Source organism: Strigops habroptila, chromosome 2 (assembly GCF_004027225.2).
Source record: "Strigops habroptila isolate Jane chromosome 2, bStrHab1.2.pri, whole genome shotgun sequence".
In the NCBI taxonomy this organism is placed as follows: Eukaryota; Metazoa; Chordata; class Aves; order Psittaciformes; family Psittacidae; genus Strigops; species Strigops habroptila.
The window spans coordinates 62,150,453-62,167,089 of NC_044278.2; the positions used below are offsets into that span (position 1 = coordinate 62,150,453).

The 16,637-nt window shown below is 41.0% G+C and overlaps 1 protein-coding gene across 2 annotated transcripts in view; it reads left to right on the top strand.

Annotated features, from left to right (window-relative positions):
• RASA3 (RAS p21 protein activator 3) overlaps positions 1–16,637 on the top strand; it is a 130,716-nt gene that overhangs the window by 88,156 nt on the left and 25,923 nt on the right. For both annotated transcript variants that reach the window (XM_030473698.1, XM_030473704.1), the window contains exons 6-8: positions 8,245–8,325; positions 11,102–11,174; positions 15,506–15,585. In XM_030473698.1, the coding sequence (XP_030329558.1) occupies positions 8,245–8,325; positions 11,102–11,174; positions 15,506–15,585 (234 nt within the window). The remainder of the gene's footprint in view (positions 1–8,244; positions 8,326–11,101; positions 11,175–15,505; positions 15,586–16,637) is intronic.

Here is a 16,637-nt window from a genome sequence, read left to right on the forward strand (position 1 = left end):
AAGCTTTTTCTTTGGCTGTTTTCTTGGTAACTTTTACCCTGCCAAGTATCACACTCCATCTTTGGGATGAATTTCAGTCATTCCAAAACTGGCTTCTTCATTTTGCCTTCCTTTTTGTCATATGGTTTTCAATCCATCTCTTGGTTGTAGGTCTTTGTGGCTCCTGCTGCCTGGCAGAGGAGAAAAGTCAGGACACACTCATGCAGCTAATTTTGTTTGCTTACATGCTCGTGCATGTATGCAGTGACATGCAGGCCCTGCCTGAAAGGAGGAGTTGTGCTATGTACGGGCAGCTCCTTCCTGGGAGCAGGTTAAACTTGGACAGGCCTCAAGTCTGAGATTGTTGCAGTTTACTTTCCATAAACCCTGTATATCCCATATAGGATGTTGTGCGTCTTCTTGAGACCGACCTACGTTTCCAAGCAAAGAAAAACAACATGGGGGATTTTTGTGTCGCTGACTAGCTTCATTGTGTAGCCATAACAGCCTTTCTGTGTCCAGCTACCAGGCCTTTTGGTCTTTGGTCTTCTTGCTTTCCTTATCTGCCTGTACAGACAGTATCTCGTTGCATTGATTTAGTATTGCTGTAGGCCACAGTCGGCCCAGCTAACGCTGCTGTCTAGGCTCTAATCGTTTGCTGCATGTTGTAATTGTTGTTTTGTGCTTCACTCGTCTTGCATTCCTTACCATGCCACTTTAATACACATGCTTCTGTAACTGCCATAATATGTTGACCAATTCCTTGGCTTCCTGCCATACTACATCAAATTCCAATTTCTTCACTTTCCCTACAAGAACCAATATAGTGCTGTCATTGGGCAGATTTATCCTTTCCTGATTGTACCTCTTCTTTTGTGTTGCTTCCCTTAATTTTCACATACTTCTTGCTTTGCTGCAACTTGTATTTGGGTCTTTTATCTCTTCTGCAAATCAACATGTGCTAGAAATAACACCTTCTCCTTACTTACCTGTTCTCTTTACTCTCCCATCGTTCAGCTATCACTCCCTGTTAGTAACTGAGGTTGCCAGTCCCAGACCAAGGCAGGAGGAAAGGATGATGTCAATGCCAGTAATAGTCACTAAATCAGTGCTGTTCAAAATTTCAGCAAGCTTATGTCTCTGTTCAAGGCCTCAGGGCACTGTCACAGAAGATAATTTAACCATTTTTTATGCTAACCTAACTAAAAACTTTTCTGAAGTGGCTTTTAGGAAGCTTGCAACTCTTCTGTAATTGACTCATAAACTGGTTTAACTGCTAATGGATTAACTCCTTGTTCTGGGAGAACAGGACGGATGACACCCACTTTTTAGTCTGTTCTCTCTTTGGTACAGAGTACAGATGGTACTCTCTAAATGTGTGGGTTTAAAAGTCTTTCTAGAGCTGATATTGGGAAGCAAATTGGATGTTTTGAACTGTAGCATGGAGTACAGCTTCCATATTAATAGCAGAAAAAAGTCTGTATGATTTTTAAACTATTAAGAAATGTTTAGATGTCTACTGACATGACAAAATTTTGCAGTTTATTTGAAGTGGGATGCCTATGTACCGACAGTTGTTTTTTTCCTTATTTTAATGAAACAGTTCTTTGCATTGTCTGTAGCTTTACTGTAATATCTGTAATATTTTTTGTTAAGATTGGGTAAGTAGGGGTTGTGCTCATTAGCTTTCATTTGCTTTCTATATATTATTGGTTGGCTTTGTATGAATATTTGTTCCTGTTTAGCTATAAAATATATTCAGTAAATACCTGGGAAGGAAATTGTTGCTCAAACCCAAACATCAACAGTCAGTTCCTCTTCCTCTGCTCTGTCCGAAGCAAATCACCATTAACAGCCTTGTGTTAATAAGAATCGTGTGTGCGTGACAGAAATGTTGCATATACAGAGCTGTCTAGTTAAGGCCAAAAGCTAATCTGGGTTCTGCATGAGGCTGCAAAAATTGTAGGTCAGCTCAGGAAGGAACCTGTGTTCAGGATAACATGAGTTTAAGATCATGTTTAAATGTTTTGCTGGGCTGCAACTATTCTGAACTCAGCTGGAAGTGGGGAAGAAAAGGCAGTACCTATGTGGGGTTGCAGCTCTAATCTCCGACTTTCGACGTTTCTGTTGTGATTCTGGTATGGAGGCTTTGGAGGGTAATTTAAAGAGAAAAATCAAAATAGTTGCCCTCACGGCCATTCCCCTGATCTGCATCAGCTCTATCCAGATTTCAGAAGCTGAAATGCAGGTGGTTTGGAGTGTATAATGTACTCTATGTAGACACATTTTGGAGCCAATGCATCAAATGCTGTACAGCCTTTATTTTAAGGGCATACACAGCGAGTGAAATGCTGTTCCCGGGTGAAGTTGTGCCATTTGTTTGAATGCGAAGAATTTAATTTAGTGTCACAGAGTTTTTGAATTGTTATGTGAAGGAGGGAAGAGTAGGTCCAGTTGAGTATTAATCCCGTCAGAGGAGAAGAAAAAAACCAAACAACAAAACCCCAACCCCCCCCCCCCCTCAAACAAAGAGGATGGTATCCTCCAACGAGCATAGGATATTGCTGGAGTTCCTAAAAGAGAATGGTTTTCCTGAAGGTTCATTTTACCAGTGTGGACAGCGGTCACCAGACACTACACAGAGCTGTAACATTTCGCATCTGGGTGAGATGTAAAGTGAAGGTGGACCACGGCACATCACTGTGGGCAATTCACAGTATGTTAGAACCACTTTCAGAGGAAACTGGTCTGTTCTCATTACAAAAAGCATCCAGGTGAGAAGGATAGTAGGAATTTTTTCTTTGGTACAAGCAGATCACTTCCAAAAGTTAAGGAATAGGTACTTTTGAAATCTTCTTTTACTAGAGTTCACTTACTGGTAATGACAATAATCCTTTGGCTTCAAACGTTTATCCAGAGGACAAGGGCTTGACTCAATACATGGATGCAGTATTGCTGGTCTCCTTATTATTCCCTGGGGACAGGGGCAAGGCAGAGTCAGAGTATGGATTGGTTAAAGAAATTTTGAGGTGGTTGGGACATAATTATGTTAGTATTTTTGGTGATGGAGGCAGAGTATAACTTAAAACCAGGACTGAGTCAATTATTAAAATTTTTGCCTTATTCAAGAAGAAACAGGCCACTTGATCAGCTTGTTGGCAAAAAAGGGTTGTGTGTTTGTGTTAAATCCTGAATGAAGATCCTGTAGATTACTTTGTGGAAGTGGAGAGGAAGTGCAAGGTTTGTTTGGAGGTGCACTAACAGCAGTTCAGATGTAACTGAGTATGTCCAGTAGGAGATGAAGAATTACGAGAGCAGTCATATGGTGACACACTCTCCTGGCCTACAGAAGTTTATGATTCAAGGAATTTCTGAGCTAGGCACAGCACGTTTGTGCTTAGTAGTGGTAGGTGCAGGTACATCCAGGCAAAGTCCCTCTAAAACACATGAATATGGTTGATTTAGCGAGGCCCTGGTCACATGCAGGCCAGGGGAATAAGGAGGCCTGGAAACAGTTCTTGCTTGCAGTGGAAAACAGAAGTCAGCTCATTGATTTGAGAGCAGCTACCATGTACCAGCAAAGATGTGAGGTTAGCCAAGGTGCACATGGAAGTCTATCGTGCAGCATTACTTCAAAGTTCCTCATAAACCACTGGGAATGAGTAAGGAGCTCAGCTCATGATGCAAGGCTGCACTAAAAGAAAAGGATATTCAAGAAGGAACTGAATGTGGCAAGAAAAGAAGAAACACCACTTCTTTACTGTCAGACTAGAGACTGGAATACTCTGTTAAGAAGTTGAAGATTAATAGCCTATTATATGTGCCTTAAGAAGCCCATTCACAAAGTGAGACTATTCAGAGGTGCTCCATTACCCCTGGAGAGCAGGGTACTTGGGGTGTAGTACGTATGTTGTAAGACGACCTTATCAAACAAGTATTTAGCATGAGCAAAAGATGCATTGTTTTGATGACAGTTCTGACAAATCTGCCACAAAGTTTGCTTTTATGTTGATACTTCTCTGTCTGGTCAGGTTTACCACACAAAGTACTGAGTGTTCAAGTAATAATTAGATCACTAGAGCAAGTGAGGAGGAGGAAGTCTGTTGTCTTTGAAATGACGCAGAGAAAAATCCGAGTATAGCCAAAAACCACACATATGAGATGGGACAAAGCCGCTAGATAAAGAAATGAAAGAGAGGTGGAACAAGTGGAGGCTGGAAGTAGAAGGTTAATAAGATACATTGTTAGACTTGCCAAGCATTAAGATTGATCCCAGGAACCCAGTATGTATGTGAAAGCAATTAAAATGGATGGCTTATGTACAGTGATAAAAAACCAAGATTGACTAGAAACGAAGATGTTTTGTTTTGTTTGTTTGTTTGTTTTTTTTCTGTGGAGTCACAATGAAAAAATGGTCTGATTTGACAAAAGAGAATGGGAATGGTGTGCTGTTCCCTACCTAGGGTTGAAACTGGGGGAAGAACTGGGCCTGACTAGGTACACTGGAAGTGGTTTAGTCTGGAAGAACAGTAAATACAGATACATGTTTTAAGAATAGCTATGGCTGCTCTCATTTCTTGTCTCCGTGTCTGTTTTTGCATTGGTTGTCCGTTCTGGCCCACAAGGATGCCGATGACACATATGCATCCCAAACTAATCAGAAAGGCTATAATTTTTAAGTAATTTTTGCTATTCCAGGGCAGGGGTGTGGAACACCCACAGGCTTGGATCATCTTGCCTGGTTTAGAGTGTGATTGTGTAGGGGCAGTCTCAGAAACTACAGCCTACAGCTCTTGGTTGGCAACCCTGAGGCAGAGGGAATGCCTGTGCTGTCAGATGTGAGCTGCTTAGTCTTTACTGAAAAATCTTTTCTTTTTCAAAACCTTTCCCTGCCTCCCTCTCAACTTCTGTAATCACATAATTTCAAGGCAAGAGGGCATGCTCATGGCATGTTTGGGTTTGAGGTTTTCTTTTGCCCTCTGGGAATTTTCCGTAGCTTATTTACTCTTCTGAAGGTTTGGTCATGAACCACATTGAAAACTGAAATGTCTTGTTCCTTGAAACCTGTTAATTTTATAAACCACAAACAAAATATGGTGAGGCAGCTGCATTGAGAGTTTTCCCATATGACCCAGCACTAACCTTAGCCCAGCCCAGCCAGGCTAGCTCCAAGGGATGGCTCACCCTGCCACAGCTGCACTCGAGACAGCTAATGATCAGAAACTACCAGTTGGGCAAAAAAGATTGTAGCAGCCACCAGACATTTTTCCTGTGGGGCTTGATGAGTTGGCTCGTAATTCTTGAATAATCTTGATTGCTTTAGCTTTTTTTTTTTCATTATCCTAGTACATGTATGTTAAATTAGTTCTGCAGAAGATGAGAGCAAAGGCATTTCGTTTTTACCGGCTTTATTCACTGCTTCCCAGCATGTCCCCCTCTCAAAGATTATACCTTCATTATACATTTTTGTATGTATTTTCATCTAATCCAGATATGAACTGTCATTCTTAATAATGTGGTACAGTGTGGCACAATTGAAGCTTCATTTTATCATCTTTTGAGTAGCTGTCAATTTGTTCTAGCTCTTTCCCTGCTTACCAATTAAAGCCAGTATTTTGGTACCAGGTTGGAAGAGGAGGAGTGTTAATTTAGCTAGCAACTTTCCCATGATTGAACAAGAGCAGCTCTAGGATTACAGTTTCCTGCAGCTAATGAGTGTATACTAACATGAGTCAACCAGACCTGTGCCTTGATGAATTTTATTGTCTCTCCCTACAATGCTCAGTAAGATATAAGAACCAAAATGAGCCCTTCTCCAGACATAACCTTCCTTCCTCAAAATCGTAGGTCTTCAGTCTTTTGCCTGCTTTCTCCAGCATCCTTGATCTCCACTTTTAAACTACCTGAAAGGCTTGGGATATAGTTTATGTCGGTGTCTGTTTCCTGTTTTCCCACATTTTGTTTCGTTCAAGGTTGCTTTTGCTTTTCTTATCCCAACTGCAGAAAAGAAAGGTCTCACTCTTAAGTCATCATGACTGCATGAGAACAGCTGTGTATTTCTTGTTTTCTTTTGGTTATTTTTTTCCCTGGAGAACATAAATCTACCCTACTGTGTTAAATGCCCCCTCTAGTCTAGCTTAGTACCATTTCTAATATTTGATGGTGAGTGATACTTCAAATATGGTATGATTGCTCCAGCATTATACCCTTCTCAATCAGCAATTTGGGTTTTCCTGAGCTGGAGGAGGCTTCTGGACCATTAAGCTTTAATAGTTGTCTACAGACTTACACTCCATGAGCTCATGTAGTCCTGGTTTAAATCCATGTATTCTTTTGGCCTCCGCAACATCCCATGGCAGTAAGTTTTGCAACTTCATGAGGCATTGTGTGGAAGAAGTACTTCCTTTCGTTTATTTTAAACCTGCTGTCTGGTAATTTCATTAAGTGCTGCTTAATTCTTATTTTGTGAGGAAATATTCTTCAGACCATCCATGATTTTGTAAGCTGTTCATGGATGGATAACTTCTGTTTCCAAGCTGGAGTGAACAAATCTGAGAGAGCCATGAGAGGTTAGAAGTCATCATGTTGTTCTTCTCCATGTGTTTGGTAAAGCACATACAAATCGAGCGCCCAACAGTTTACATTGCTGTGTTCTCTCTGGTCAGCTAATGATACTGTTTGTCTTTTTAACTGTTGCTGACAGTCGATGTGTTAACGACAGAGGACTATCTACCAAAAACATAACAATTTGTGGCAATATTAGAATAGATCCTATCATTGTATGTGTGTATAATTAGGGTATGCATATTTTTTGTGTGTGGATAACTTCATGCTTTCCATCATTCAAATTCATTTGTGATTTGATTGTGTAGTGGTTTATAAACTCTGCATGTCCTCAAGTGTAAATCGTGCTGTCTGGGATCACTTTCTCTTGTCTGCATATTCTTGAAAGGACTGCTTTTATTAAAACAGGAATCAGAATTAGGTTCACAGAGTCCTAGAAGTACACAAAGATTGAAGATCACACTGTCTAGATAATACCTCCTCCGGTACAAAACTGATTCCTATATTGGAGCAGAATATTAATTTTTTTCCTCCCTTTATGCAGAGTAAGAAATAGGTCTCTAGTTAAACTGTATTTGAAGTCCACATCATATGTCACCAAATAACTTGCTTTGTGGATAAAATTGTGGAGCACTATCTGTTATTGAATTTTTCTCTGTTGATTTTTTTACTACTTTTTTTTGTGCTTCAAAGTTGTGTCACTGAAAGCAGTAAAATGGGTATTACTTTTCTTGCTGATCTTGCAGCATACTGAAATTTCACACTGCGAGTGTAGTACTGCTCATTTGCCCAAACAGCTTCAAAGATCATCTTCACCAAAATCTTCCAGTTGTAATTGCGTAGATACAAGAGGCTTACCTGTTGGAAGCAGAGGGAGAGTCCTGGCATCTGGCTTGTCTGCCTTTGTTTCCAATTGGTGCTGCATTCCTCATTAGGTTTTAACTTGTGAAACATGAAATATTTTGTCACTTTGAGGTTGTGATAGTTTTTTTCTTTTTTTCCCCAAGAGATGTTAAAATGAGAGTGCCAAAGTGCAGATTTCTCACCATGGCTTGAACCAAAGCCCAGTTTGTTCCGTTTTGTCCCTCCAGTGTCTCTTTGACTTCTTCAGTGCAGAGCTGCTGAATGTGTTTCTTCAGTTTTGCTACTTAAAGGTTTTATGGAGAAAGGTGGCTGTGTCGTACTGTTTCCTGATCTGTAGCTAACTCACCTTTACAAATAAGCCCATGCCAAATTTTACCAAGGACACTGAGGCCTTCATGAATACGATTCTGAGAAATTACTTGACTACTGCTGAGATCCATCTGTTTGGGTTTTTTAGTCTTTTGTTACAGAAGTAAATTCTGGTTGGTTTTTTTTTGGTGAATAAGTTGTCAGAGTTTTACAGTGCTGACAGCTCCCATCTTGACAGCAGACTCTTATTTCATGAACCTTAAGTTGTTGTACTTGCATAATAAGAATCCTTCAAGTGAAGGGTTCTCTGTAATTTAACAGTATTTTTGACCTCGTTAAAGTTAGTATTTCAGGCCAAAATGTGTTTTCAAGTTTAGGTATAAATTAAAGGCTTGTGCATAGTGACATTTCAATTCCCTAGTGTAAAGTATTAGAAAAGGGAACAGGATGAGAATGAATTGCTTTTATTTTCACTCCAGCCTCCTCCCGTTTCATTAATTTGTTTGTCTGCATTTTCTTCTTTTCCAGAGTTTTGGAGTGCCAAGGGCTTCCCATTGTGAATGGGCAATGTGATCCCTATGCCACCGTTACCTTAGCAGGACCCTCCAGGCAAGTGCTGCACATGCGAGAGCTTCCATTTTATAAGGATGGTTCCTGATTCCTTTGTCTATTGGAAATCTGCATTCTCAGATGGACAGATGGGAGTACTTAGACACCACTAGAATATGTTAAGTGTTGGTGTGTGCATGTATGAACTACTGAATTATACTAGAGTAAGCAATTTGAGGCTTGTTTCAGGTTTGATTTATGTAAAGGTCTGAATAATCCCTGAATAATTTGAATATCCTGGAGTATATAATTTGTGGTTAGGCTTAATTTGTGCATTTTCTCACCTCACAGTTGGAGACCAGTTTTTGAGCAAATTTATTGCCTATTTTGGGCAGGGGCAGAAGAGAAAGCTGAATACATCAACAACTTGCAGAGTATGCACGTTTGTATGTGAATATTTGGAGTCTTTTAACTTTGTAGGTGTGGCAAATTAATGTGTGTGTTGAAAGCTGTAAGTGGCTCAGTCCAATAATTTGATATATGCAAACATAATAGCATGGATAAAATTCGAATGAGGTTTTAGTAATGACATTATGCATAATACTCTTCAGTTAAAATTTGAGATTAAATTTTCCTGTTCTGTTATAAAAATTTCCCATGTTGTTGGATGTCACTGTTTTATTTCTGATTATCTAGAGTCATCTTTTATGTATGTGCCATGTTAGAAACAAAACAGCTCTGCTGTGACCTCAGAGAATCAGATTTGGTAGCATGGCTTATTCCTAATGTTTTACTGAAATAGTTTTATTGAAAATACTGTAAATAAGATGCATTCTTGACAAATTCTTACCTTGCATGCAGAGGAGTCAGTGAGACTGGTCTATATTCTTCATGTTTGTCTAGGTGTGTTGTGCATTATCTCCATTAGTGAGCTGTGCATTTGAGTTGTACGCTTTGATGTTTTAAGCCTGTAACTTGTTTCAGATGTTACTGGGTGGCTATTATGGATACTGTAAGATTTTTTGACTAACCTTGTATCCTCGAATGTCCAAACTTACCTTTGTCTGCTTCCCTCTACCCCTGAGACTGGCTGTGTATGACAACTGATAACGTATTTCCCTTCAGAATAAGCAGCACAGCCTCATCCTATTCCTATCTGGTTTTTGATGGGGGGAGAAGGCTTGCCTCCTATCTCCAGCAAGCAGCATGCAGCTTATTCCCATTGACTGCTTTGTAATTGCCCAATAATTGTGCTTGCTTTAATCGCCTCCTGTTCTACATCCTGCTTCCCAGTCCCTTCCCAGATGGGCTTATCAGTGAAGAGGTTGATTGGCAAGTGTGACTGATGAGATGGGATAGGCAATCTGCCCTACGTCCTGGAGGCGATTAGTCTCTCTGATCTCTCAGCTCCTCCTAGGAACAGTGGGATATTCTTAATCTGTACATCATTCTCCTCTCTGGATTTTTCAATGCCTCTCCTTTTAGAGTGGGAAAGCTGCTTTATTCTGCTGCATTTATGCAATGCCAAACATAAAAATTTCAACAAATGTGCTGCTGTTTATTGTGTGATTTGTACTTAGAGAGCTATCAGACTTCCTGACCAAAACTGTTTCTATGCCTGTATTATAGATGGGAAAACATTGTATGGTGGTGGATGGGCCCATTCAAGTCACACAGGAAGCCTGTGGCAGCACTGGGAATTAGACCCAACTTTACTTGACCTCTGTAAAAGAATACGTAGAATTGTCCAGTTGCTACAAGCAGTTACCAGCTATCTTAAGCAGCTTTGCTGAATGAGAAATGAGGGATAGATTCTGGAATGAAACGATTAGTAGGTCAGTTTTCCACATGGCTGATGCGCCTCTCTATCTGTGTCTGTTTTATCTATGCCTGCAGAGCTGTAGGGGAAGATTGGTGACACAGGACAACACAGAGCTTTTCACTTGTAGGTAATGAGAACATATCAAGCATAGGTTCATAACATTTGGAAATCATCAAACAGCTGTTGGCTGGCCTGTGAGAAATGCATTGACTGGCTCTAGACCAATTTCAAGCAGTTTGATGTCCGTATTCTAAAAGGCGGGCACAGGTGGATGGCACTGCCCACAGAGGATGAACGGGCAGTGCTGAGCTTTGTCAGGCCTACTGGCCAGGGAGTGCTTTGAAAGAGGTCTGCCATGTCTTGTTCCTACAGAGCAGTAGAAATGAAGAGACTTAATCCTACAGAGCTCAGCACTGCTCGTAATAATAATTCAACAGCAGAACATTAACTAAGTGCTCTTGGGGCTGCAGGGAAAAGGCTGGTAATACAGCAATAAAAATACTCTTACTGAGGAAATGGTTCTGGGTGGTTTTGATTATTTCACACCACTGAGAAGCATTCATTGATTCCTCAGGCCAGGATTATAAAACATAAACCACAGAAATAGCTATGTCAGTCTTCCTGTCTCCTGTGCTGTTAGGGTATGAGGAATTTTTGAGTCACATCAAGACTGAGACTGTCCCCCAAATGTTGCTCCTTCGGGCCTCATTCTTGCCAGCTGCTTTGTACAGGTATAAGATTCTGCTGGATGAAGCGAGTGACAGAATCAAGAACTCGTGTTTAAAACAGGATAACAAACTGTGATTACTGCCACTTCAGAGAAACAGGCATGCAGTGAATCCCTCTGTTAAATGGGTGCGAGTGTGTATGCCTTACTGTGCTGGAGCCACATGGCATTCTAGCTTTATCAGATAAATCAAGTGGATGACTATTTGTTCCTCAGTGGCTCTGTTGTAGGATCACACGTCTGCTGATGTTGTTTCTTACCCTTTTTTTTTTCTTTCCTTAATTCAGATCAGAAGCCAAAAAGACTAAAGTTAAAAAGAAGACCAACAATCCACATTTTGATGAAGTGTTTTATTTTGAGGTTGGTATTTCAAAGGAACGGGTGATAAGCTGAAATACTATACTGTAGATAGTTGGCACAGTATCCTGCTCCATGTTGTGCCAGCTGTCTTCTTTGAAGACTGTTTCAAAGCATGGTGCAGAAGAAAGAAGTACTCAGGATTAGACTAGCCATCTGCTGAGGGAGCAGTATATTGCTTCAGCTCAGGTACTCTGCAGGAAAAGCTTCAAGGTGGGCTTCCAGGCAGGCTTTGTGCTCCATTACAACTCACCCCAGAAGAGTTTTGAAATAGAACAGTTAAAAAATGAGATTTAAAAAGAAAACAACATCAATTTTTTTAGCCTTTGTTTTTATTGCTGCTCCACCCTGTGATTCCCAGTCACAGGGAGGAAGGTTATGTTCTAGGGATACTGAAAACTGTAGAGGAAAAATACACTTAAACTGGATGTTCTGGCTGTCTACCAGTCTGCTGCAATACCAGTGCCTTTCCTCCAAGTGGGTGAAACCTCTACAGCTTTATTTAATACAGAGCATTTTCAACAAGTCCAGTTAAGGCAAAGTATAACTTTGATGAAAGTGCTTATTTTGGTTCTTTCTGGCAAGAGTAGCTGTAATTGTGGTGTGTCCATACATATATGTGCATGTGTTTATAATTTTGATACCTCTTGAAACTTTTTATTCGGTCTTCTAAAGTATGTGTATCCTTCTCTTTTCTTTTTCTCTTGGACTTCTTAGTCCTGGTCCACGTTTAACTGTTCTGTTTCAGTAGACACCTCAAGAACATATCTGGCATAACAAGGTTGATGAAAAGTCAGAGTAGTGCAATGCAGTTGGCATATCATTGAAAAGCTTTTTCTGCCCGTATGACTTGCATCATTCAGGTCACATTTGTGTTAGAAATTGCTGCTGACACGGGTGGCACCTTGGCATGTAGTTTCTCAAATCAGTTCGGGGGCACAGGCAGTCACATCAGGAAGGAGAGCTGCGGAGAGAGGAGCCATACAAGTGCAGTTGCACTGTGCAGATCTGAAGCGCACGTATCGTTCTTGGCAGGGCCACTGAGGGGTTTATTGCTGTCTTCCCCTCTTAAAAAAAAAAAAAGCCATCTTTGCTTAGAAGCTGATAATTGTACCAACTAATCTAAAGTCTGTCATACCAGCAGAAACATGGTCTTGTTGATGAGCATCGTTGTTGTATTTGGATTTGAGGAACAGATACTGCAAGTTTTTCATTGGCAGGAGCACTTTCTCACTGCCCAAATCGGTGGAAGCCCTGAGGCTTGGCCAGGATAGCTATGTAAGGTAATCTTTCCTTTGCTAACCCAACACATCTCTTCCAAAGATGTAACTTCCCTGCAGACTCAACTTTAGCTAGCAGTGAGCCTTTGTGCCTGTTTGCTGGTTCGGTGAGGCTCTGTAGGTGTTGCATGGGCATGGTTGGCAGGGGGGAGATCCCATGGTACCGCATGCACTGAGGAGTCTGTGTGTTCACTCAGGGCTGTCCAGGATTTAAGTCCCTCATCTGGCCTTTAGCAGTGACGCAAGAATGATGCTATATGTAACTAAACTAAAGTGGGCTTCCTTATGCTTAACATAGGCAGTTCTCACGGCATCTGTCAGTGAGAGCTTTTTAATGAGAATGTAAGCCAGGAATTCAGACTGTAAAGCACAAAACTTCACCTGTCTGATTCCTCAGCCTTCTGTGCACCGCGGAAACCGCAAATGTTTGGTATTTAAACACTGAACTTGGCAGGTGGTGCCATATTGGGAGAGGAAGGAGAGAAACAGAAAGCATCTTCCAGCTGGAGTTGTGGAGGGGGCTGGAGGCTTGCTTAGCTTGCCTTTATGCTGAGAGCTGGGTTGCGTGCAAGTATCAGCAAAAGCAAAACCTGAACTCAAGCCCATGCCCCAGTTGTTCTGCTAACTCAGAGCAAAATGTTTTCTGTGCGGGTAAGAGCAGAGCTTGGGAAATGTCTGAATCAGCCAGAACTCTGAAACATAAACATACCCTTAGTGCAGAGAAAGCCATCATAGATTTATGTCATTTTGAAAGCAGTTAGTATATATCACGCTAAATGTCTCCAAGGAACAAGGTTCAGTAGAACTGCTATGACTGGGAAATACATTCGTTAACGAGACATGGACAGACCTGTGGCTGGTGCATGCTAATGGAACTGCACAGATTCATACTGTTAACAGCAGTGTCACTTACTGCTTCCAAACAGTTTCATCACCTTTCCTGCAGTCTGCTAACACAGTGATCTGCCGTGCCTTCAAGGAAGAAGCTGATCTGTAAAAGGCAGTGAATGGCTGTTTTCCTTTGTACAAGCAAATTGAATTTTCTGAAAGGAGAATAGCTTATACTTGGTTTGGGAAATCTAAGGGCTTATTTAAGGGGTGCTGTGAGCGAAACTTGCACCTGATGGCCAGGAGCCATTTTCACCACCACTCCAGCTGCAGTGTGGTGAGGGGGCTTGGATTTCTATATGCAGCTACAAGAAAATGGTCCTCTTATGGAAACCAAAGAAGATAGTGCTGCGGACCTGTTTGCAAACCTGCATGTGCTGAAAAAAAATGACTGGTGTTAAACAGCTTGCCTGCTTTGCCTAAAGAAAGGGACCAGCACAGCGGAGTTGTGCCCCCTTCTTTGTAAAATGGCACATGGCAGCTAGTTCAGCACTGTGAACTGGAGGTCCCTCATCTCCAGTTCCATCCTTGGAATACATGAACTTCATACAGCTATCTTTATAGCAATACCACTCTTGAACTCTATTAATCTGCACACTAAGCAGTCATACAGGTGAACACAGAGACCTAGTACATGCAGACTCCAGCAAAACTTCTCAGAAATGTGTTTCCTTAAAGGGATGTGCTCTAAGTTACACCTATGCTATAACTTTTTTTAACAACTCATGTGTTACAGATAATAAAAGGCTTAAAAGTTTGCTTCCTTATGAAAAATTACAGTATTAGCTTCACAATAGTAATAGAAAATGTCATTTGCAGATATGTAAGATAATTTCTTGAAGCCACAGTGACAGCAGTTGCAAGGGTGAAAAGATTTGTGCTGAGCTGCTGAAATTGTAGGCTACATTTAAATCCCCTGTGCTCTTGGACTTCCAGGTGTACTTGATTCAGTTAGTCTAGAGCATTTGGTCTCCAGTGCTGCTAGTATCTTTTAGTTTTTATGTATTGCCTTGAAAATGGTGCCTCCCTCACACATACATACCCACGCACACACACAAAAAAGGCTCTGTTGAGTGTCCTGTGCTTAAGAATCTCTTCTGGTTCCTCCCCACTTGTGCAGCTATATCTTTGCCTCCCTTGTTTGTACCATCTGCATCTGACGTGCAGTAGAAAACCAAGAAGTCAAGTTTACAGTAAAAGCCAGTTTTTGTGACTGGGAAGTATCAAGCTACAAGAGTATTTAAACCTATACTAAATTTCAGCTTCTGTGTGCAACAAAGAGCTGAACCCACACATCATACACACTTGCATTTGATCAGTTCCTGCTGTGGTTTCAGCTGGGTGGGGTAGCCTGTTTCTCAAGTTTCTGACACACTGTACAAAAATACAACCATCAAAGTCTTTTTATAATCCTGCTAGAAAACAAGTGTTAAGAAATGCTTGTACAAAAACTTTTTTGCTAATGCTCTACTCTTAACAGCTATCTTCCCGTTATTTTCTGCCCATGCTTTGCTGGTTATCAGTCTTGCAATTATGGTTGCCAAACTGTGCACCTGGTTCTATAAACTCTGATATGCATAATACATGCAAGCATCTCTTGGACAGTTGATCTGCTTGGTATTTTTTGTATAGGCATGATAAAATGACTTCCAGGATATCAGGACAGGCAGAACTTCCCAATTATAACTGGATCCACTGTAAAATGTTTCTAAGGATGGTTTTGCGTTGGCCTGTCCCCTCTTCGCTTCAGTGTCTCAGGCCATCTGAGACACTCTGAAGCATCAGCTGTACAGCTGTATTTAAAACCCAGTTATTAATTGTTCTTTTATTTCCCTAGATGGATTATAAAAGTGCTGCTCCTTTCCATGATTTTTTTTCTTTTGTCAATGTAAACTCAGAGTACTGTAGTAATATTAAAGACATCCTTTCTCTGTAAAGACAGTATGGAGTGTCTACTTACTTCTGGATATGATTGTGTAACCAGCACTTTTGTATAGTCAGGAATGTGTTTAGTCACCATGTTTATTGAAGTGCATGAATGTTTTCAGAATCAGGACTGAAGTCACTGCTGATAGTAAAAGGCTGTGATCTTCCAGAGCTTTGTACAAGTAACATCAGAATGCTTTTGTATCAGATCAAGTTTTAAAGTTTCCTCCTTTTTATTAGGTTACAAGACCCAGTAGCTACAACAAGAAATCCCACTTTGATATTGAAGACGTTGATGAAGTTGACAAAATGGAGATTAGGTAATATAAACCTTTTTATACTAATAGATTTGTCTTCCAAAGTTGTGTAACTTTGTAGTAGACTCAGGTTTCAAAGTGGCAAGCATGGTTTTACTGCTGATAAATCAAGGTGAGTCTTTTTGTCATGGAATATGTTTGTTTACCTCCACCATCCTGTAGATTGTATCTGAATATTTGTGATGGTTCTGCTGCGGGAGATATCCTTATTATTCTCCTTCATATTATATATACGCTTCGGGTATACTAATGTGTGATTGTCATTAAGCTCAGCCTTTACTCTCTGGGCTCCCCTTCCTTCCTTCCTTCCTTCCTTCTTCTCTCTTTTTCTCCTTCCTTCCCTCCATCAGTTTCCCAGGAGAGCCCTGAAGCTCTGTGTTGCTCCCAGTTAGAGAGTGTGTTTTCTTTTATCACTTAATTTTAGCAACCCATATAAGGTCCTTCTCCCTGAAAGGATACTCTTAAACTCAGAGTTTCTCTAGGGCAGAGGCAGTTTCTCTTCTCTTTTGCCTGCCAGACTTTAACCCCTTCTTGCGAGGCTGACTACGATAAATGTGAAATCCATTGCTTGGGAAAGAAGCAACTCTGATTTCAAAAACAAAACAACCCCACCTCACCCTCTGCCACCCACTTGGTGCTATTTTAAAGTGTGCTGAGGCCTGTCAACAGTATCTGTGGGGACAGGAAAATAGGAGTGGAGAGAAAACAATAGGAGGTGCAAAACCTAAAGGTATCACATGCGTCATACCATCACAAACATTGAAACTTAGAGACTTAGGCCATCTGGTGATCTGGATGCACTGTAGCTGAAAACTGCTGTATCTCCATCAGGTGGTGAGAAATTCCCCTCTCCTTTATGCTAGGATTTGGAAGAAGAAAGGTTGAGGGAGAATGATGGCACCCCCTTCCTCCCCAGGTATTCCCACTGGGGAGGCAGTGAGGACTATCTTCTAAAATATTCCCTAGTCCCTTTAGAAGCAAAGCTGGCTGTAAGGAAAGGAGGGGAGACCAGGAAAAGGGGAACAATACTTACTCCCAGCAAGCAAGACACATCT